The 18,759-nt window shown below is 54.2% G+C and overlaps 1 protein-coding gene across 4 annotated transcripts in view; it reads left to right on the forward strand.

Moving 5' to 3' along the window:
- FAM178B (family with sequence similarity 178 member B) overlaps positions 1 to 18,759 on the forward strand; it is a 104,938-nt gene that overhangs the window by 68,459 nt on the left and 17,720 nt on the right. For 3 of the 4 annotated variants that reach the window (XM_043918682.1, XM_043918680.1, XM_043918681.1), the window contains 2 exons: positions 4,715 to 4,802; positions 16,224 to 16,349. In XM_043918682.1, the coding sequence (XP_043774617.1) occupies positions 4,715 to 4,802; positions 16,224 to 16,349 (214 nt within the window). Of the gene's footprint in view, positions 1 to 4,714; positions 4,803 to 13,832; positions 14,260 to 16,223; positions 16,350 to 18,759 lie in introns of those variants that run through there. The other variant, XM_043918683.1, reaches the window with a different exon arrangement.

Here is an 18,759-nt window from a genome sequence, read left to right on the forward strand (position 1 = left end):
GAGCTGGGGGGAGAGGGGCTGGAGGCTGGGAAACTGAGCGCCTGCGCTCCAGGTCCGACCGGGCTCTGTTGTCGGTTTGGAAAAGTCATTTCCAAACCTCTCGGCGCCTTAGGCCCCTCCGCGTGCTGATCCAGCGTCCTGGTCTTGCAGCGGCTCGCGGGGGTGGAGGAGGCAGGCCGCTGCAGGGGCCTGGCCTGGTGTGAGCGCAGTGGGCTGAGCCCGTTGCCTTATATGACAGTAGCTGGGAAGGTTCCAGGGCCTTCTGCGTCCTCCTTTGTCCGCCTGTTTTGAGTTCCCGGGAGGCCTCCCGGGTGGGGTCAACCTCCGCAGAGCCGCAGGCCTCGCCCCACTCCCACCCCCCTCTCCACCCCCCACCCCTGCTTGCGCCCTGCGCAGTTTGGGTGGTGTTTGGGCTGAGTCTTGGCTTTCCCTCCTCTGTCCAGTAACTTCTCAGTGTAAAATTGAAAACGGGTCCCGTCTCCCTGTCTGTGTGTCCCAGTGGGAGCTGAGAGGGCAGGGGACTAGTTTAGAAGGCAGAGCAGGGCCGTGGGGATGAAAGGCAGTGGGCAAGCAGGGAACGCCGCCCTCTGATGCGGGTTTCTTTCATCCATTCGCCCCCTCGGTGCTCTTTTTAGTGCTTTTCTCTTTATTTTTCACCCCCAGACAACAGCTCTGTCCGCCTCCTCCCTCCTGGAACCAGCCCTGGCTCTCCCTGAACCCCGATCCAGGGTCGGCCCCTCCCCTCCCGCTGTGGGCAAGAGCGCTCCCGAAGGCTCGGGTTTGGGTTAATGAAGCCCAGATGCTGGACTTCTGACTCCCGCTGCAAGTTCGCCTCGCAGCAGCGGCTGGAGGGGCTGGAGGGTCCGTCTACCTCCCACTGTGCTCTGGCCCAGCTGCTGCTGGGCCGGGCTTCGGGGGAACAGCTGGAGAGCAGCTTCTGGCCGACAGTGCAGCGATGGTGGGCGGAGCCCAGGGAGAGAGGGGGTGGAGCTCCGGCTGTGGGGCGGGGCCCTGCCTGCCTTCACCCGTCGGAGGCTGGTATGGGGGGCACTGGAAGAGGGGCTTCTGCTTTCTGTCTCTTGGCGGAGCCCATGTGGGATTACCTCTCCCCAGGACTGAGGTGGTCGGTGGGAACACTGGCGCTCTCTGCAGAGGGAACCGGGGTCAGAGAGGGCCCCGCGCTGCCTAATGACAGCCCTTCCCAGTCCAGGATGGCCGATCCCTCTCAGGGAGGCCAGATGCAACACAAAGATCACATGGGAGGAACTTATGCTAAGGAATTATTCCTTGTCTGTGGGATATTATTATTCCTTATCTATAAGAAATTCAAATTTAACTGGGCATCCTATATCATCCTATAACTCCGGGAAATAGTGAGGGACAGGGAGGCCGGCTTGCTGCCAGTCCATGGGGTCACAGAGTTGGACACCACTTAGCGACTGAAGGACCACCACCACCTATATTTTTATTGTCTAAATTGGGCAATCCTTACCCCACCCCCACCCAGCTGAACTTCTTTAAGTAATCGTTTTATTGAATTGCAGCATACAAACAGAACACCGACTGTAAGTGTGTGCTCAGCGAGTTTTCACAAGTCCAACACATGCAGCACCCAGAACGAAAGGAGGAGATTCCCTGGTGGTCCAGTGGTTAGGGCTCATCACTTTTCAGTGCTGGGCACAGGTTCAATCCCTGGTCGGGGAAGTAAGATCCTGCAAGCCATGTGGTGCAACCAGAAAAAAAAACCAAAAAATGCGAACAGAACCTGCCCCCCACCAAGGACAGCAGGATCCCCGGTTTTGCACTTAATCACACAGGTGTAGTCTTTTGTAATGGCTCCTCCCGCACAGCGCCGTGAGGTCACCATGCAGCTGGGCGGAGTCCTGGCTCGTCCGTGGTCCCCGAGCGCTGCAGATGAAGTCCAGTCGTCTGTCCATTCGTGGGCCGACATTGCACGCCTGCCTCTCTGTTTTTTCCTACATCGCATCTCTGTGCCAGGGAGGAGGACTGCTGGGTTGTGGGTGGGCACATGCACGTCTTCAGCTTGAGCAGGTCTCACCCAGCAGGTGACTGAGGTGGGTGTATGCATTTACGTCCCCACCAGCTGTATGGGAGCGTCCCGCTCTTTCTCACGTCTGCCCTTCTGGTATGGGGCACTGTTGCCTGATGCTGTTTTTTGTTTGTTTGTTTTAAATCAAAAGCTTCTTGCGTTGTTGATTCCTCTGATTTTCTTGACTAAGAATATAAACAAGGTGCCTGCTTCGGGTACCACCTGCTCAGCCCGATGGGAAGTTGGAGGAGGCCATTCCCGCCTCCGTTCCCCACCATCCAGGAGCTCCCCACCCCCACCACAGGAAGCCAGGGTGGGCGCAAGCCCTGGGGGGGTTGCAAGGGTGCCTTCAGCCCCGCTGAGGGGGCCAGGTTCAGTCCTGCCTCCCCCAAGTACTTCTTTAGGGAAATGTCATTTCCGAGGGCGGCCTGCAGCTTGCCGTCCCCATGTGCCACCCTTCTGTTCCTTGTGGGGTCCTTCCAGGATGGGGTGGGGGTGCCCGTGGGGTCCCTCCAGCAGTGTTGCTACTCGAGGGAATGTCTCCTCTATGGAGCTGGTTCTGACCCAAGTGTCTTCCACCATGTTCCTTTGGTTTCCTCTGGCTCTAGGACCTCACCTTTGCTTCCCCTGGAGTTAGAGATTGTGGCCACATCAGAATCCATGTCAGGGGCTGACCTCTGCTGCCCGTGGGGGCCACAAGTGTGTGGAAGTGTGAGGAAGATGTAACCCCCCACCCCTCCTCCCGTTGCCCCCTCCAGCCTCTCCTGGCCACTGCCACCCCCAGTCCCATCCTCTGGTCTCTACTCCCCTCTTCTAACCCTTTACTCACCCCAGCCCTCAGGGACCCATGAAAGCCAGAGCCCGACTAAGTCAAAGATCTCTCTTGGTAAATGTCACATTGCACTTGAAAATATGTGGGTTATTTTCACATATCTTTTGATACTGATTTCTAATGTAATTCCACTGATAACAGACTCTATGATTTTAATACCTTTAGACCATGAAAATTTTGCACCTTGTTTTATGTCCCTGGATATGTTCCTGTATCTCCTAGTTAATAGTCTATGGAAACTTGAATAGAATTTGTATCCTACTTGTGTGAAAATCATGTAAATCTTAATTCTATTGAATTGGTTCGTGGTGTTTTCAGGTCTACTGTATCCCTCTACTTTTCTGTATATCCCTTCTATTAATTTTTGAGAATTTGATATTGAAACTCTGATTAAAAATCTTAATCTACTTAAAAATAATTGTAATAATAGTGGTGGTGGTGGTGGTTTAGTCACCAAGTCGTGTCCAACTCTCTGTGACCCCATAGACTGTAGCCCGCCAGGCTCCTCTGGAATTCTCCGGTCAAGAATACTGGAGTGTGTTGCCATTTTCTTCTCCAGGGTATCTTCCCGACCCAGGCATCAAACCCTGGTCGCCTGTGTTGCAGGTGGATTCTTTACTACTGAACTACCAGGGAAGCCCCAATATATTGTGGCTGCTGCTGCTGCTAAGTCGCTTCAGTCATGTCCAACTCTGTGCGACCTTATAGACGGCAGCCCACCAGACTCCTCTGTCCACAGGATTCTCTAGGCAAGAAGACTAGAGTGGGTTGCTATTTCCTTTTCCAAATATATCGTGGAGCTATATGTAACTTTTTCTGTATTTTCCAAGTCTCCTGTAAATGTATTATCATATTTTCATAATTTAAAAAATAGAGAAGAAAATCAGAACCATAAATATTAGCATCTGAAATCCCCATTATAAGGCTTTACTCCAGAAGAGAGCCGGTACCCGCTCCACCCTGAGGAAATCAGTCAGGACTGGCGCTAGACTTAGAAGCACAGCTCAGACTTGCTGAAGAAGCAAAGGGGACTTTATTGGCTGAGCTACCTGACCCACTGACTGCATGGGTCTGGGGGTTGGAGGCTTCAGGCAGGGAGGGCTCTGTGTCTACTTGCTTCATCCTCCAGCCTCCCCCACTGCTGCCCCAGCCCCACCGAGAGGCAGGGTGGCCGCCAGTGACTGTAGGAGCCCCTCCCAGCAGATTAGTGGCCCTGCTGGAAGAGAACACACTCTACTGGTCCCAGCCGAGACCCCGAGGCCCCCTCGAGTGGCTTGAACTCAGGGGCTGATGGGCCAGGCTCGGCTCACGTGCCCGCCTGGGAACCTGAATCTGGGCTGGGGGTGGAAGTGAAGGGACTCTCCAAAGAAAAGTCACTGAATACTGGGTGGGAAAAAAAACAACAAAATGTGGCCTCACCAGCCCACCTTCCAGGGCTGAAAGATCTTAATATGCTGCAAAGGAAAAAAAAGACAATGGTCTGTACAGAAGTGGATGCACGGTATCTCTGTGTAGCACAGACCTATATAGAAAAAAAAAAAACTAAGAAGAAAAACACCACCATGCTAGCCTCTGAAATCACCACCTTTTTCTTCATTAATTATTCTCTTTTGCTTATTTTTAAACTTTCCCATCTGGCATGTTTTTTATGACTTCTAAAATATATCATAAATGCTGGAAACCAAAGGAGAAAGCTGAAATTCCCCAGACAGGGGCTCTCCCCTGCTCACCTTGCCATGTGTGTCCCGCACTTCCCTGCCCATCTCCAGACCTGAACCCCCACGCCCCTCGCAGGGTGCACCCCTCAGTCTCTCTTGCCCCTTCTCCCACAGGCAGCTTCGAGGCCAGCTCAGCCTCCTGGTCATGGCGCGGCTGCTGAACCAGCAAGAGAGGCTCCCTCTCTGGCAGGAGAAGGCCCAGGTAAGTGTTTGCCTCAAGCGTCCTCTGGGGGCTGGGGGAGCCTGGCCAGCCCCTCCTGCCGTTTTCCCTGAAGGTTGGGAGACTCAGGCCAGGGGAGTCCAAGGTGGGTTTGCCTTTTTTGCTCACACCCTTGCCTCTAACAGTCACTTTCTGCTCTCCTGCTCTGTGCCAGCCACTGAGGATAAAGCAATGAGCTGGGAGCAGGTATTGCTTTTTTTTAAAGCTGTGGTAAAATATGCATAACATAAGATTTACTATTTTAACTTTCTTTTTTTTTTTTTACTACCTTAACAATTTGTGTGTGTGTGTGTTAGTTACTCAGTCGTATCCAGCTCTTTGCGTCCCATGGGCTGCAGCCCTGCCAGGCTCCTCTGTCCATGGAATTTTCCAGGCAAGAATACTGGAGTGGGGTGCCATTCTTTTCCTCAGAAGATCTTCCGACGCAGGGATCGTACCCAGGTCTCCTGCACTGCAGGCAGATTATTTAACTGTCTGGGCCGCCAAGGAATATTTATTCATTTGGCTGCACCGGGCCTTAGTTGCGGATGCTGGATTTTTTTTCCCCCCTCCAAACTTTAAACTTTGTATTTTGTACTGGGGTGTAGCCGATTAACAATGTTGCCGTAGTTTCTGGTGAACAGCAGAGGGACCCAGCCATACATATAGACGTACCCATTCTCCCCCAAAGTCCCCTCCCAGCCAGGCCACCACATAACATTAAGCAGAGTTCCATGTGCTATACAGGGGGTCCTTACTGGTTATCCATTTTAAATATAGCACTGTGTACAAATTCATCCCAAACTCCCTAACTGTCCCTTCCCCCCAGCAACTGCATGAAGGATCTTTAATTGCAGCATGCAGGATCTAGTTCCCTGGACAGGTATTAAGCCCAGGCCCTTTGCCTTGGGAGCTTGGAGTCTTAGCCACTTAGCACCAGGGAAGTCCCCATCTTAGCAGTTTTAAGTGCAGAGCTCTAACCATTCTGAAGGACCACCATCCATCTCCCAAACAGAAACTCTGCACCTGCTGACCTCCGATTCCCATTCCCTCCTCCCCAGCCCCGGCGTCTGTGACATTTTATAGGTGGAAGAACAACAAAGGTGAAAACGAATATGGCCATGAACACTGCCCACTCTCAGTGGCCTTCTGCCCCACGTCAGGCATGCTGGGCACAGTAGTGGAGGAAGGGTCTTCTTTCCTCTTCCCTCTTCTCTCCAGAAAGCTCTGATTGCAACCTCCTTGCAGTATGCAGGATCTAGAGAGCAGTGGTTTAGGAGCCCTGGAGGCAGTGTGGGTCACAACCAGCCCAGGATGTGGGGTCGGGGGAGGCCTGGGGGGCCTGGAGGGGCGGTGTTGAGAATACTCTTACCTGCCTCCAACCCAAGTAGTCTCCCTGGAACCCATAAGACTTGCCGGGGACAGCTAAGCCATCTAACTCCACCATATGAGCCAGGCGAGGCAGTCCCAGAGAAAGGCTGAGTCTATAGTCACTGGAGGTGCACAAGGCAAGGCGGCATCACCCCTTGGCCAGAGTGCCGAGAGAATGTTCTGGACCCTCCTGGGGTGGGGTAGCCTAAGACACCAGTCACAGTGCGGGAGCTCAGAAAGGTGACCAGTTGGGTGGGCTCATCCAAGTGGGCCCTGGCTTTGCCCCAGCTGCCCCCTCTGCCTTTCATGCATTTCCCCCCAAGACTTAGAAGCTTGGCAGGAGCTTCTGGTCCTGGTCCAGTTCCAGTTGAAGTGTCACCTCCTCCAGGAAGCCTTTCCTGACCACCCAACCCAAAGTGCCCTGGCATCAGCACCCTGTTTGAAAGTACTCATGGTGCTCACCTGGCTTCCCTGGTAGCTCAGCTGGTAAAGGATTTGCCTACAGAAGGCCTGGGTTCGATCCCTGGGTTGGGAAGATCCCCTGGAGAAGGGAATGGCAACCCACTCCAGTATTCTTGCCTGGAGAATCCCATGAACAGAGGAGCCTGGTGGGCTACAGTTCGTGGGGTCACAGAGAATCGGACATGGCTGAGCGACCAAGCACACACAACACATGATGCTCACCTCCTGGATTTTTTTTAATTTGTTCAGGGTCTATGTCACACACACACAGACACACACACCCCCAACAGCAGCTCCCCGAGTGCACGGACCAGAGGGTTTGTGCTCACTCTTGCTTGTCAGCTCCTAGCACAGTACCTGGCACACACAGGACCTCAGCACACACTTGTGGGCTGAGGGAACCCAGGGCTGAGTTCCAGGGTGTTCAAGGGATGGTTCCCCAGGCAGAGAGCTTGGGAAGGACAGTGAGGAGTCGAGGGGTGGCCTGCACACAGGGCCTGATGACAGAGCCTCTCTGTGAGAAAGAGGATGGAGGGACCAGACAGGGGCAGGGCAGGGCAGGCAGAGATGCAGTGGGAGCGAGACCAGTGGTCCCAGGAGGCCCCAGGGGACGGGGCAGCCTAGTAGGCAGGCATTTCAGGGCAGCCTCTGAACTCTGCAGAGAAGGGAGAGCAGGTGAGAGGCCAGAGAGGAAAAGGCAGGACCGGCCGCAGGTGGTGGGTGGGAGAAGCCACCTTCTGGCAGCACTTGGCAGCGGCCAGGAAAACACAGGCGGGCTAGGGCTTCAGGGTCAGGTCAAGGCTTGGGGTTTGTTTTGATTTGTTTTTTGGCTGGAGCTTGTGCAGGGGAGGGTGTGGGGAGCGTGATGAAGGCCGGAGAGGGTGAGGAGAGTGGTGTGGGGGAGAGCTGGGGGTCTGGGCCTGCAGGGGACCCACAGGGGAGGCAGGTGAGCAGGGCTGGCAGGGCGGGAGGCATGCCTCCCCCGGGAGAGCTGGCCTGGGCGCTCCCAGCCTGTCCAGCCAGGTCCAGCCCTGCGCTTGTGGGTCCCAGCTCCAGGGCCGTCCTGCCACACCAGTCGCCCACCTGCCTGCGTGCCCACCGTGCATTCAGGAAACCCCAGCGGTGCACCTCTCGTGTGCAGGCTCCGCACCCGGAGACGACCTCAAAAGAGAGGCTGTGAGCGAGCCAGGCTGAGGACACAATGACTAATTCTGGCCCAGGCAGCCAAGTGGCTTCCAGAGACGTCCTGAACCAGGTCTTGAAGGATGAGTCAGTGCTTGTGCAGAGGAGCAGAGACCATCAGCAGGCGGGCAGCACAGCGCGTGCAGACCCACACCAGACGGAAGGGAAGACGGACCGGCTGGGGCCTGCCTCAGCCATCCCTCCCGTGCGCTTCCCCGTGTGTCCTCCCTGCAAGCCCAGGGCTGCTGCGCGGCCTCCTCCCAGGTCTCCGGGTGCAAGCACTCCCCTTTCCAGTCGGGCCTGTCAGACGGTTCCTTAGGAAACGCGCCTCCAAAGGGTTACCTCGAGCCCACAGCCACCCATGTCCCGCCCACATGCTCCCTTTCCCCACTTCTCCTCGAAGCCCTGGCTGCCAGGACTGCCCAGGCCCTCCTCACAGGCCAGTCTGGCCGCCCTCTGCACATGGCTTTGTGCCCAGGGCACGTCTTCCTTTCCACCCATCACATCGCAACCAGAGTGGTGGCTCTAACGTGCACGGAGCACAGCTGAGCCCCAGAGCCCCGTACAGGACTCGCCTCTCGCAGCAGGCCCAGGCGGTCAGGTCTGGTTCTGTTGTCCCGGTTCTGTTGTTGTTGTTCAGTTGCTCCGTCATGGCCCACTCTTTGCAACCCCATGGACTGAGACACACCAGGCTTCCCTGTCTTTCACCGTCTACTGGACTTTGCTCAAATTCATGCCCATTGAGTCAGTGATGCCATCCACGTTTATAGATAGGGACACTGAGGCAGGTTCAACTAGGAAATTTCTCAGGGTCACGAGGTGGGAGAACTGTGAAGCTAAGATGCAAAACCCAGGTGCCCTGACTCCAGAGTCTGTGCCCTGGACCCCTGCCGTGTGCCATCTCCGCTTGTCCAGCCGCTTCCTCCTCGGCTCCCATTGTGGGGACAGCCTAAACCATACCTGCTGCTTCATGCTGATGTGCCCAGCTGGTGCCGTGAACTCTGGTCCCGGACAGCAGACAGGAGGACAAGGGCCAGCCCTCCCGCTCCCTTCATCCATATATACATGCTTGATTTTTGCTGCTGTTGTTTAGTCACTAAGTCATGTCTGACTCTCTTGCGACCTCCATGGACTGTGTAGCCCTCCAGGCTGCTCTGTCCATGGAATTTTCCAGGCAAGAGTACTGGAGTGGGTTGCCATTTCCTCCTCGGAGGGATCTTCCCAACCCAGGGATTGAATCTCTGCCTTACTTGCTTGATAAACCTTAGCAGTTGATTCACCATGAAGGGCAGTTCAAGAGGTGAGAACCGGCTCACCAGAGGAGAGGATCTGGGGTGAGTGCCCAGGCAGGGGCTTTTGGGGCATTGCTGGGCAGGAGGAGCTCCCAGTGCCTAGATGGGTTGCATTTCTGTCTGAGGCTGCAGCCTAAGGCCCTAGGAGCAGAAGCGGGTGCTGGAGAACTGAATCTGAGGGACAGGACTTGTGTAGGTGGTCGGAATGCAACAACCCCAAGGCTTGCATCTTCCAGGAGAGTCTTAGGATCAAACTGCTTCTTTCTTGCTGTTCCTGCGAATCCTGAGAATATCCCAGAAACAGCAGGGTTTGGACCCCAGGCACCAGTGTGCTCCAGACACAGCTCAGGGCGTGGAAGATACAGCCCTGAACAGAGCTCAGTCCCTCCCTCCTTGAACTCAGCGGGAGACAGACACAGGCACCAAGAGAGAAGTACATCTTTGGCAACCCAGATGGTGCTAAGTGCTGTGGAGAAAAATAAAGCCAGATAAAGAGGAGAAGGGAGTGTTGGGAGAAGACGCTACTTTATAGTAGTGAACAGAAAAGGGGACATCTGAGCACAGACCTGAAGAAACCACACAGGTTTCTTGGGGGAAGAACATTCCAGGGAGAGGGAACAGCATGTGTAAAGGCCCTGGGGCAGACAAAGGCCTCTTAGGTTAGAGAAAAAGAAAGGCCAGTGTGGCTGGAGCAGAGGGCTGAGGGTGGAGTAAGAGGAGTGGAGGTCAGAGGGGTAAGTGGGACTCAGGTGGGAGCTTGACTTCCATGCCAAAGTGGAGAGCCGCTGGAAGGTTTTGATAACAGGAGAGACATAACTTGATTTATAAAAATCTTTTACTGTTACACTGGCTGCTGCATTGAGACTAGATTGTTAGGGGTTGGGTGTACGCATGCTGAGTCACTTCAGTCATGTCCGACTCCATGTCACTACGTGGACCGTAGCCTGCCAGGCTCCTCTGTCCATGGAATTCTCCAGGCAAGAATACTGGAGTGAGTTGCCATGCTCTCCTCTAGGAGATCTTCCGGACTCAGGGATCGAACCTGCATCTCTTTTGTCTCTTGCATTGGCAGGTAGGTTCTTTACCACCAGCGCCCCTAGGGTGGGGTAGAAGGAGACAGTTGTAGTAATCCTGGTAAGAGCTGTTGGCCATGTGGCCTGGGGAGATGGTGACGGAGGTGGTGAGCGGTGGTTAGGTTCTTGGTGCGTTTCACAAGTACAGCCAGTGGGAAGTAGAATGTAAGAGAAAGGAGACGTGGAGGGCTCCAGAACCTGTGCAACTGGCAGGATGGAGAAGCCCTTAACTAAGATAGGCAAGACACAGGCAGAACAGGTTTGGAGAGAAATCGGGAGTTTCTTTCTTATCCCAGGCCACCTCTTGCAACACCATAAGCCTCTTTTGTCAAGCCATGACTTCCAGCCTGGAGTTTGGAAAATATAGGCTTCAAATGGCTAAAATCAAAGGGACCAAAGAGTTGCATCTACTATGGAAAGATCACCTGCAGACCTGACCTGTTATTCATTTATTCATTCATTTAGCAAATACTTATTAAGCATATACAGTAGTCCCTGCTATCCATGGGCGATACAGTTCAAGCTGCTTGTGGGCGCCTGACTACACCAGGTCATAGTTGGAGCATGCAAACTCTTAGTTGTGGCATATGGGATCTAGTTCCCTGACCTGGGATCGAACCCCATGCCCCTTGCATTGAGAACCCTGTCTTAGCCTCTGGACCACTAGGGAAGTCCCACAAATTGCTTATTTCTGGAATTTTCCGTTTAACATTTTCAGGTCTTGGTTGTCCACAGGTACCTGAAACCGTGGGAAGTGAAACTTTGGATAAGGGGGCACAACTGTGTCAGGTGCCATTGCTCTATTAGGCTCTGGGGACACTGCAGGGACCACACCTGCCTTCATGGAGCTGACGTCCTGGTAGGGGCGGGCGAGCAGGTGATCATAAACACAGCAAACAAGTAAGTGGCATCACATATCAGAAGGTGCTAGTTCAGTTCAGTCGCTCAGTCGTGTCCGACTCTTTGCAACCCCATGGACTGCAGCACGCCAGGCTTCCCTGTCCTTCACCAACTCCCAGAGCTTACTCAAAACTCATGTCCATTGAGTCAGTGATGCCATCCAACCATCTCATCCTCTGTCGTCCCCTTCTGCTCCTGCCTTCAGTCTTTCCCAGCATCAGGGTCTTTTCAAATGAGTCAGTTTTTCGCATCAGGTAGTTCAAAGTATTGGAGTTTCAGCTTCAGCCTCAGTCCTCCCGATGAATATTCAGGACTGATTTCCTTTAGGATAGACTGGTTGGACCTCCTTGCAGTCCAAGGGACTCTCAAGAATCTTTCCAACACCACAGTTCAAAAGCATCAATTCTTCGGTGCTCAGCTTTCTTTGTAGTCCAACTCTCACATCTGTACATGACTACTGGAAAAACCATAGCTTTGACTAGATGGATCTTTGTTGGCAAAGTAATGTCTCTGCTTTTTAATATGCTGTCTAGGTTGGTCATAACTTTTCTTGCAAGGAGCAAGCATCTTTTAATTTCATGGCTACAGTCACCATCTGCAGTGATTTTGGAGCCCCCAAAAATAAAGTCTCTTACTATTTCCATTGTTTCCCCATCTATTTGCATGAAGTGATGGGACCAGATGCCATGATCTTAGTTTTCTGAATGTTGAATTTTAAGCCACCTTTTTCACTCTCCTCTTTCACTTTCATCAAGAGGCTCTTTAGTTCTTCTTCACTTTCTGCCATAAGGGTGGTGTCATCTGCATATCTGAGGTTATTGATATTTCTCCCAGCAGTCTTGATTCCAGCTTGTGCTTCATCCAGTCCAGCGTTTCTCATGATGTACTCTGCATATAAGTTAAATAAGCAGGGTGACAATATACAGCCTTGATGTACTCCTTTTCCGATTTGGAACCAGACTGTTGTTCCATGTCCAGTTCTGACTGTTGCTTCTTGACCTGAATACAGGTTTCTCAAGAGGCAGGTCAGGTGGTCTGGTATGCCCATCTCTTTAAGAATTTTCCACAGTTTGTTGTGATCCACACAGTCAAAGGCTTTGGCATAGTCAATAAAGCAGAAGTAGATGTTTTTCTGGAACTCTCTCACTTTTTCAATGATCCAACAGATGTTGGCAACTTGATCTCTGGTTCCTCTGCCTTTTCTAAATCTAGCTTGAACATCTGGAAGTTTATGGTTCACATACTGCTGCAGCCTGGCTTGGAGAATTTTGAGCATTACTTTGCTAGCTTGTGAGCTGAGTGCAATTGTGCGGTAGTTTTAGCATTCTTTGACATTGTCTTTGGTAAAGCATCTGCTTACAATGAGGGAGGCCCGGGTTCAATCCCTGGGTTGGGAAGATCTCCTGGAGAAGGAAATGGCAACCCACTCCAGTATTCTTGCCAGGAAAATCCCATGGACAGAGGAGCCTGGTGGGCTATAGTCCAGGGGGTCGCAATGAGTCGGACACGACTGAGCAACTTCACTTCACTTCTTTGGGATTAGAATGAAAATTGACCTTTTCCAGTCCTGTGGCCACTGCTGAATTGTCCAAATTTGCTGGCATATTGAATGCAGCACTTTCAAAGCATCATCTTTTAGGATTTGGAATAGCTTAACTGGAATTCCATCACATCCACTAGCTTTGTTCGTAGTGATGCTTCCTAAGGCCCACTTGACTTCGCACTGCAGGATGTCTGGCTCTATGTGAGTGATCACACCATCGTGATTATCTGGGTCATGAAGATCTGTTTTGTATAGTTCTTCTGCGTATTCTTGCCACTTCTTCTTGATATCTTCTGCTTCTCTTAGGTCCATACCATTTCTGTCCTTTATTGTGCCCATCTTTGCATGAAATGTTCCCTTGGTATCTCTAATTTTCTTGAGGAGATCTCTAGTCTTTCCCATTCGATTGTTTTCCTCTATTTCTTTGCATTGATGACTGAGGAAGGCTTTCTTATCTCTCCTTGCTATTCTTTGGAACTCTGCATTCAAATGGGAATATCTCTCCGTTTCTCCTTTGCCTTTCACTTCTCTTCTTTTCACAGCTATTTGTAAGGCCTCCTCAGACACCCATTTCGCCTTTTTGCGTTTCTTTTTCTTGGGGATGGTCTTGATCCCTGTCTCCTGTCCAGTGTCAGAAGGTGCTAACTGCTTGGGAAACAGAAGTCATGCCTGGAAGGGGATTAGCAAGTGCAGGTGCTGTGGTCCCACAGGACAGATGGGAGGGGGAGGCGGCAGAAGGGTGGAAGAAGGTAGGGACAGCCGTGCAGTGTCGAGTCAGAAGGTCCAGGCAGGGCACAGGCCCCAGGGAACAGCAGGGGCGTCTTGGGCCTTGCAGACACTTACGTTACTGACTAGAGGATTTTTGCAGAAACTAGTTCCTGTGGCTTTGTTTCTGATAAGTGAATATTGAAACTTCTGCAGCTCATAAAGGTCGAGTATCAACAGACATATGAATACGTCTCTGGTCAATAATGTGTTCACATCCTGGCCTTCTCCACTGAGCTAACAGAAGCCGCTGCCGGGGTCTGAGTGCAGGAGTGACCGCTCTGTGGACAGTTGCCTGGCCGGGAACGGTCTGCCGCCTCTGGCCAGATGAACCGCCGAGGCCAGTGGAGGCCTGCCTTTTTGGGTGATAGTTTGCTTCTTGCCCGGGGACGTCTGTCCTGAAGGGCTGAGTGTTTGCAGAGACAGCTCCCAGCAGTAGGGGTGGTGCGGGGATACGTGCTGGTCAGAGCCTGGCCCTGCCGGGGACCCATGCGGCCCAAATAAGTCCTCATCCCAGAGAAGGGTGTGTCTGCTGGAGAGGGACCGGCTGGGGCTGCCAGAGCTGGAAACGAAAGAGAATAAGCAATAGGAAGGCAGCAGCTTTCCACGCTGGGCAGAGTGGAGCTGTTTTCATGGAGTGAGAGGAAAAACGTGGGAGCAGCCAGCCCTCTGTCCTCTGCTCCCCTGCCTGCCGCCGCCCCCGCCCATGGTCCCAGCCGGGGCGGAGCTGCCTGCCGGGGTGGCTTCTGGGGCTGCGGGCTGCTGAGCGCGCCCTGTGCCTGCACAGCTGTGAGCCCGGAGCAGGCAGGACTGTTTTGGAAACTATCCGCAGACTTGGAAGGCCTGAGCGAGGCAGCACAGCCCTGGTTTTGGTGAGAATCCAGATGGTGCCTGTCTTCGCCCAGAACCTTCCCGCTCTGTCTCCCTGCCGCCCGCTCTCCCTTTCTGAAAGGATCAGATACTCAGCCAAGAAGCCCTGGCCGCCTTCCAGCAGCCAAGGGCCCCAGGCCTGACTCCTAGCCCTCACCAGGCCCAGCTGCTCCTGTGGGCTGTCTCAGCCTGTGACTGGCCGAGGTGCTGAGCAGGTGTCTGCGGCTGAGCTGGGGAGGAAGCCAGGTGTGCTGGGCAGGGCTGTGATCGGGTGGGAGCTGGCCCTGGGCTTAGCCCTCGCCCTTTGGGCCAGCCTACACCTGCTACATCTGAAGAGATGGCGCCTTCGTGAACCTCCCTGGCCCCGCACCTTTGTTCTGGGTCCTCCCTCCCCAGCGCTATAGGCAGCCTCAGAGGGGCCCAAGACGTAGAGCATGCCTGCCTGCCTGCCTGCCTGCCAGCCTTCAGTCAGCCCTGAGGCAGCTGGTTGTCCTTGCTGAGGCTCAGTCGAGACTGCCCAGACCAGGTGCAAGGGCTGGGCAGGAAGGGTGGCCTGCTGCAGACACCTGACTTACGAGGCCGCGTGTGCCCGTGTTCACAGAGGGTGAGCAGTTTAGGTGCAGGGCGGGGCGGCTAGCAGGTCAAGTGTCATAATAACCAAAGGGCAACGTGTGGACCTCCTGGGGAATCCCATTCCACCAAAACGACTGTGTAAGGACATTGTTGAGACAATCAGAGAAACTGAGCACATGTGTGGGATCACAGAAGGAATGCTGGGTAGTCGTGTTGGGCAAGAGAATAATGTGATTACTTTATAAGGGGGAAAAGTCCTTATCCTCTTCTGTTAGAAGATCTTTGTGGGTAAAATGATCTGAAGTTTGGATTTGCTTTTAAATTCTCTGGAAGGAAAAAGGTTATGGGGGTGAGGGAGAATGTGATGAGTGCAGTCATCATTCACATTCAGAGATGGGCTTTGGGGCAGTTCTCAGCCTCTCTTCTTTCAAGAGCATAGAAAAACCCTGTGTTGTTCAGTTTCTAAGTCATGTCTGACTCTCAGCGACCCCACGGACTGCAGCACGCCAGGCCTCCCTATCCATCACCAACTCCCAGAGCTTACTCAAACTCATGTCCATTGAGTCGGTGATGCCATCCAACCATCTCATCCTCCGTTGTCCCCTTCCCTTGCCTTCTATCTTTCCCAGCATCAGGGTCTTTTCCAGTCAGTCAGCTCTTCGCATGAGGAGGCCAAAGTATTGATGCTTCAGCACTAGTCTTTCCGATGAATATTGAGTTGATTGCCTTTCGGATTGACAACCCCCATAGTAACTAGTTAAATGAAAAGAGAGGGCCAGTGGGCTTGAGCAGCAGCTGCTCAGAGTTGGGAAGGTCTTATCCGGTGGCAGAGGAGACCCTCTTTCTGGTCTTGTTTCTTCTAAACTCTGAGTGTCTGCTCAGTCCCGGGATGTGAATTGAAGCTCCGTAGGTCCTCAGTCACTTGTCTAAAGCAGTGGTCCCCAACCTTTCTGGCACCAGGGACCAGTGTTGTGGAAGACAGTTTTTCCACGGACTGGTTGGATTGTGGGGTGGGGGGGTGGTTTTCGGATGATTTGAACGCATTACATTTATTATGTACTTTATTTCTATTGTTACTACGTCGGCTCCACCTCGGATCATCGGACACTAGGTCCCAGTGGTTGGGGACCCTGGTCTCAATGACATGCACCCTGTGCCCGGCCCTGCGAGCCTGTGAGCCCCTGCCCCAGGAGCAACGGCTGAGCCTGTCTCCATTTCACAGGCGGGGACGGGCTCCGAGGGGCCATGTGGCTCCTGAGGGAGAGGCGCCCCCGGTCATGGAGCCAGCGGTCTGGCTGCGGAGCCCATGCCCCTGCCAGCCGGGGTCTCCCAGCCACGAATCCCGGAGGCGCCCCAAGCACTTGTGAGTGACGGTCCCCCTTCTCCTCCCCAGCTGTCCTCACTCTGCCAGCTCCTGGGCCTCATGAGGCCATCATCCCTGAGGCGGTACCTGGGCCCTGAGACCGTGCTGCCTGGCCAGGAGCAACAGCCAAAAGCCAGTGCCCAGCTTGACCACAAGGTGAGTACCCAGCCCCTGCCCACCTCCACCGGGGCGCCATCCAGGGATGGCAGGGCTGTCCACACAGCACAGCCTCCCCAAAGCCCTGCACAGGACCGAGCCCGCCAGCTGCTCCCACCGCCTCCACAGAGCCTGTCCCCGGGCCCCTCACAGAGGTGGCACGCTGCAGGCACAGGCACGCAGGCTGGTGGGTTTTGCTGCGTCCTTTGCAGCCTGTCGTGGCTTTGGTAGAGAGGACGCGGGAACTGAATTGCTGGTGAGGGGAGTGGGATGGAGAGGAGTGCCGTGGAGAAGCAGCACAGGGAACATCCCCATGCACGAAGCTGCCTGTTTCTGGTGATCAGAGCCGAGTCCAGCTCCCTGTTCCTATTTCCTGTGGTCTTCACCTGAGGCTGAGTCCTAAGCTTTCCCAGTTCCTCCGAAGTGGCTTCCCAGACCTCACTCAGCTTACCTGAAGATCACGCTTGGAGGGAGTGAGGAGCAATGAGGAGCCCCAGAGCCTGCAGGTCGTGGGGCTTGGAATGGTCAGGCCTGTGGCCTGTGGGGTGAATGTCAAGCCGGGGTGGCTGTGTAGGGCCTTCAGGCTGGGATTCCCAAGCCAGGCTCCCTCAATGAGTGCCCCCCCACCCCATCCCTCCATCCCTGGGGAATGGGGGATGAAGGATGCAGATAGGCATCTTCCTAATTTCGGAAGGTGGTTAATTCCAAAAGCTCTCCTGGAGGTTGGATGTTAACGATCAGGAGGCCAGCCTTTGGGCATCATTCTGCAAATCAGATAAGTGAATTAATTACTTAATGAACACAAATGAACTATTAAGAAGATGTGATCACCCCCAGGTGTACGCTCCTCTTCTGGAACACGGAGGGAAGGTTCTCAGCTGAACCTGACGTGAGCACACTTATGAGGCTGCTGCCCCCCAGGAGAGCCTGTCTTCTTTCTGGTCCCTTTCCCCTGAATCTGGAGCCTGTTACAGAGACTGAGTCTGGTTGTTCAGGGATGGGGTGGGGAGCTCGAGAACACAGGTGAGATCAGCCCTTGGGGATGGTACGTCTGAGCAGAGCACAAGTGGGCAGGCCCCAGGCCTGGGCTAGAGAAAGGGAAGAAGTGACAAGAAGGGAAGGTTTGAGAAAGGGGAGTGGAGGCTTGAGTCTGGTCTGGCCAAGGCACCTTGGGGCCACCCCTGGGCCTCACCTGCCTCGCAGAGGTGGTGTCATTTCCTGGCCAGAGTGTGCCATTTGGCTCATTGCATTCCAGAGCCCGTCTGGTAGGAGATGTCCCTTCAGAAGCCCGGGAAGAGAGGGGAGTAGCGGGCTCAGGGTATCCTTTTATCCTTGAGGATTGTTTTCATGCATGTAATCTTGGTGGCTCAGACGGTAAACAATCTGCCTGCAATGCAGGAGACCTGGCTTTGATCCCTGGGTCAGGAAGATCCCCTGAAGAAGGGAACAGCTACCTGCTCCAGTATTCTTGCCTGGAGAATCCCATGGACAGAGGAGCCTGGCGGGCTACAGTCCATGGGGTGGCAGAGTGTTGGACACGACTGAGCATCTAACACACTCACGCATGTGAAGGATGCTGTGAAGTGTCCCCTTGGTCGGCTGCCATATTGAAAATGACCATGTAGCTGGGAAACGCGGTGGGGGGCAGGCATGTCTCGGCCAGGTGCCCTACACATGTAGGGTGTGCTGGTCTAGGGAGGCCAAGGCAGCTCTTGCATGCCTCTGTTGCAGCTTGAGCCTGTGGGATTGATCCTGGCCCAAGAGGTGAAGAGCCTACACCAGAGGAGAGGCAGGGCTGGTGGGGGATGCGGGGGTCTGCACAGCAGTGTCAAGCATCCTGATCCCCTGGGCCGGGTACTGTCTCACTGGGAGGGGCTCGGTGGGGCAGGTGACTGGGCTCCCGCTGCCCGGCCCCACTCCCCACTCAGCTGACTGACTCCCCATTAGGCCCCAGCGTGTTTCATCTTCAAAGGTGATCAGGCTGCTCACCAGCCAAAAGAAGCAGTGGCGTCATCCGCCCTGTTTTACAGGGAGTGGTGGTCGGGGCTCACTGAGCTTTTATCCCCAGAGCTCAAAGTCTCTGCCTTCTTTCTCCCTGGGATGCAGAGGGGAAACTAAGGCCAGAGAGACGCTGGCCTAAGGCAACCCAGCCTGGAGAAAAGGGGGACAGGCCCTTCCCAGCACTGGGCCCCATCCCCTGGGCCCCCACTCCCTCCTGTCTAGGAGATTTCCTGCCCAAGACTACTGGGTCACAGCCCTTCTCCAGCGCTGCAGATAAACACTTCTGCCAGCCTCCATCCCACCTCCCCCATCCTGTCTCTGCCTGGGGCCTTGGCCCAGCTCCTGCTTCCCCTGGGAAGCTCCTTCCCTGGAGAGGCTGGGTGCTCAGATGCCCATGGCATGACTCTCT

This window comes from Cervus elaphus, chromosome 11, assembly GCF_910594005.1.
Source record: "Cervus elaphus chromosome 11, mCerEla1.1, whole genome shotgun sequence".
In the NCBI taxonomy this organism is placed as follows: Eukaryota; Metazoa; Chordata; class Mammalia; order Artiodactyla; family Cervidae; genus Cervus; species Cervus elaphus.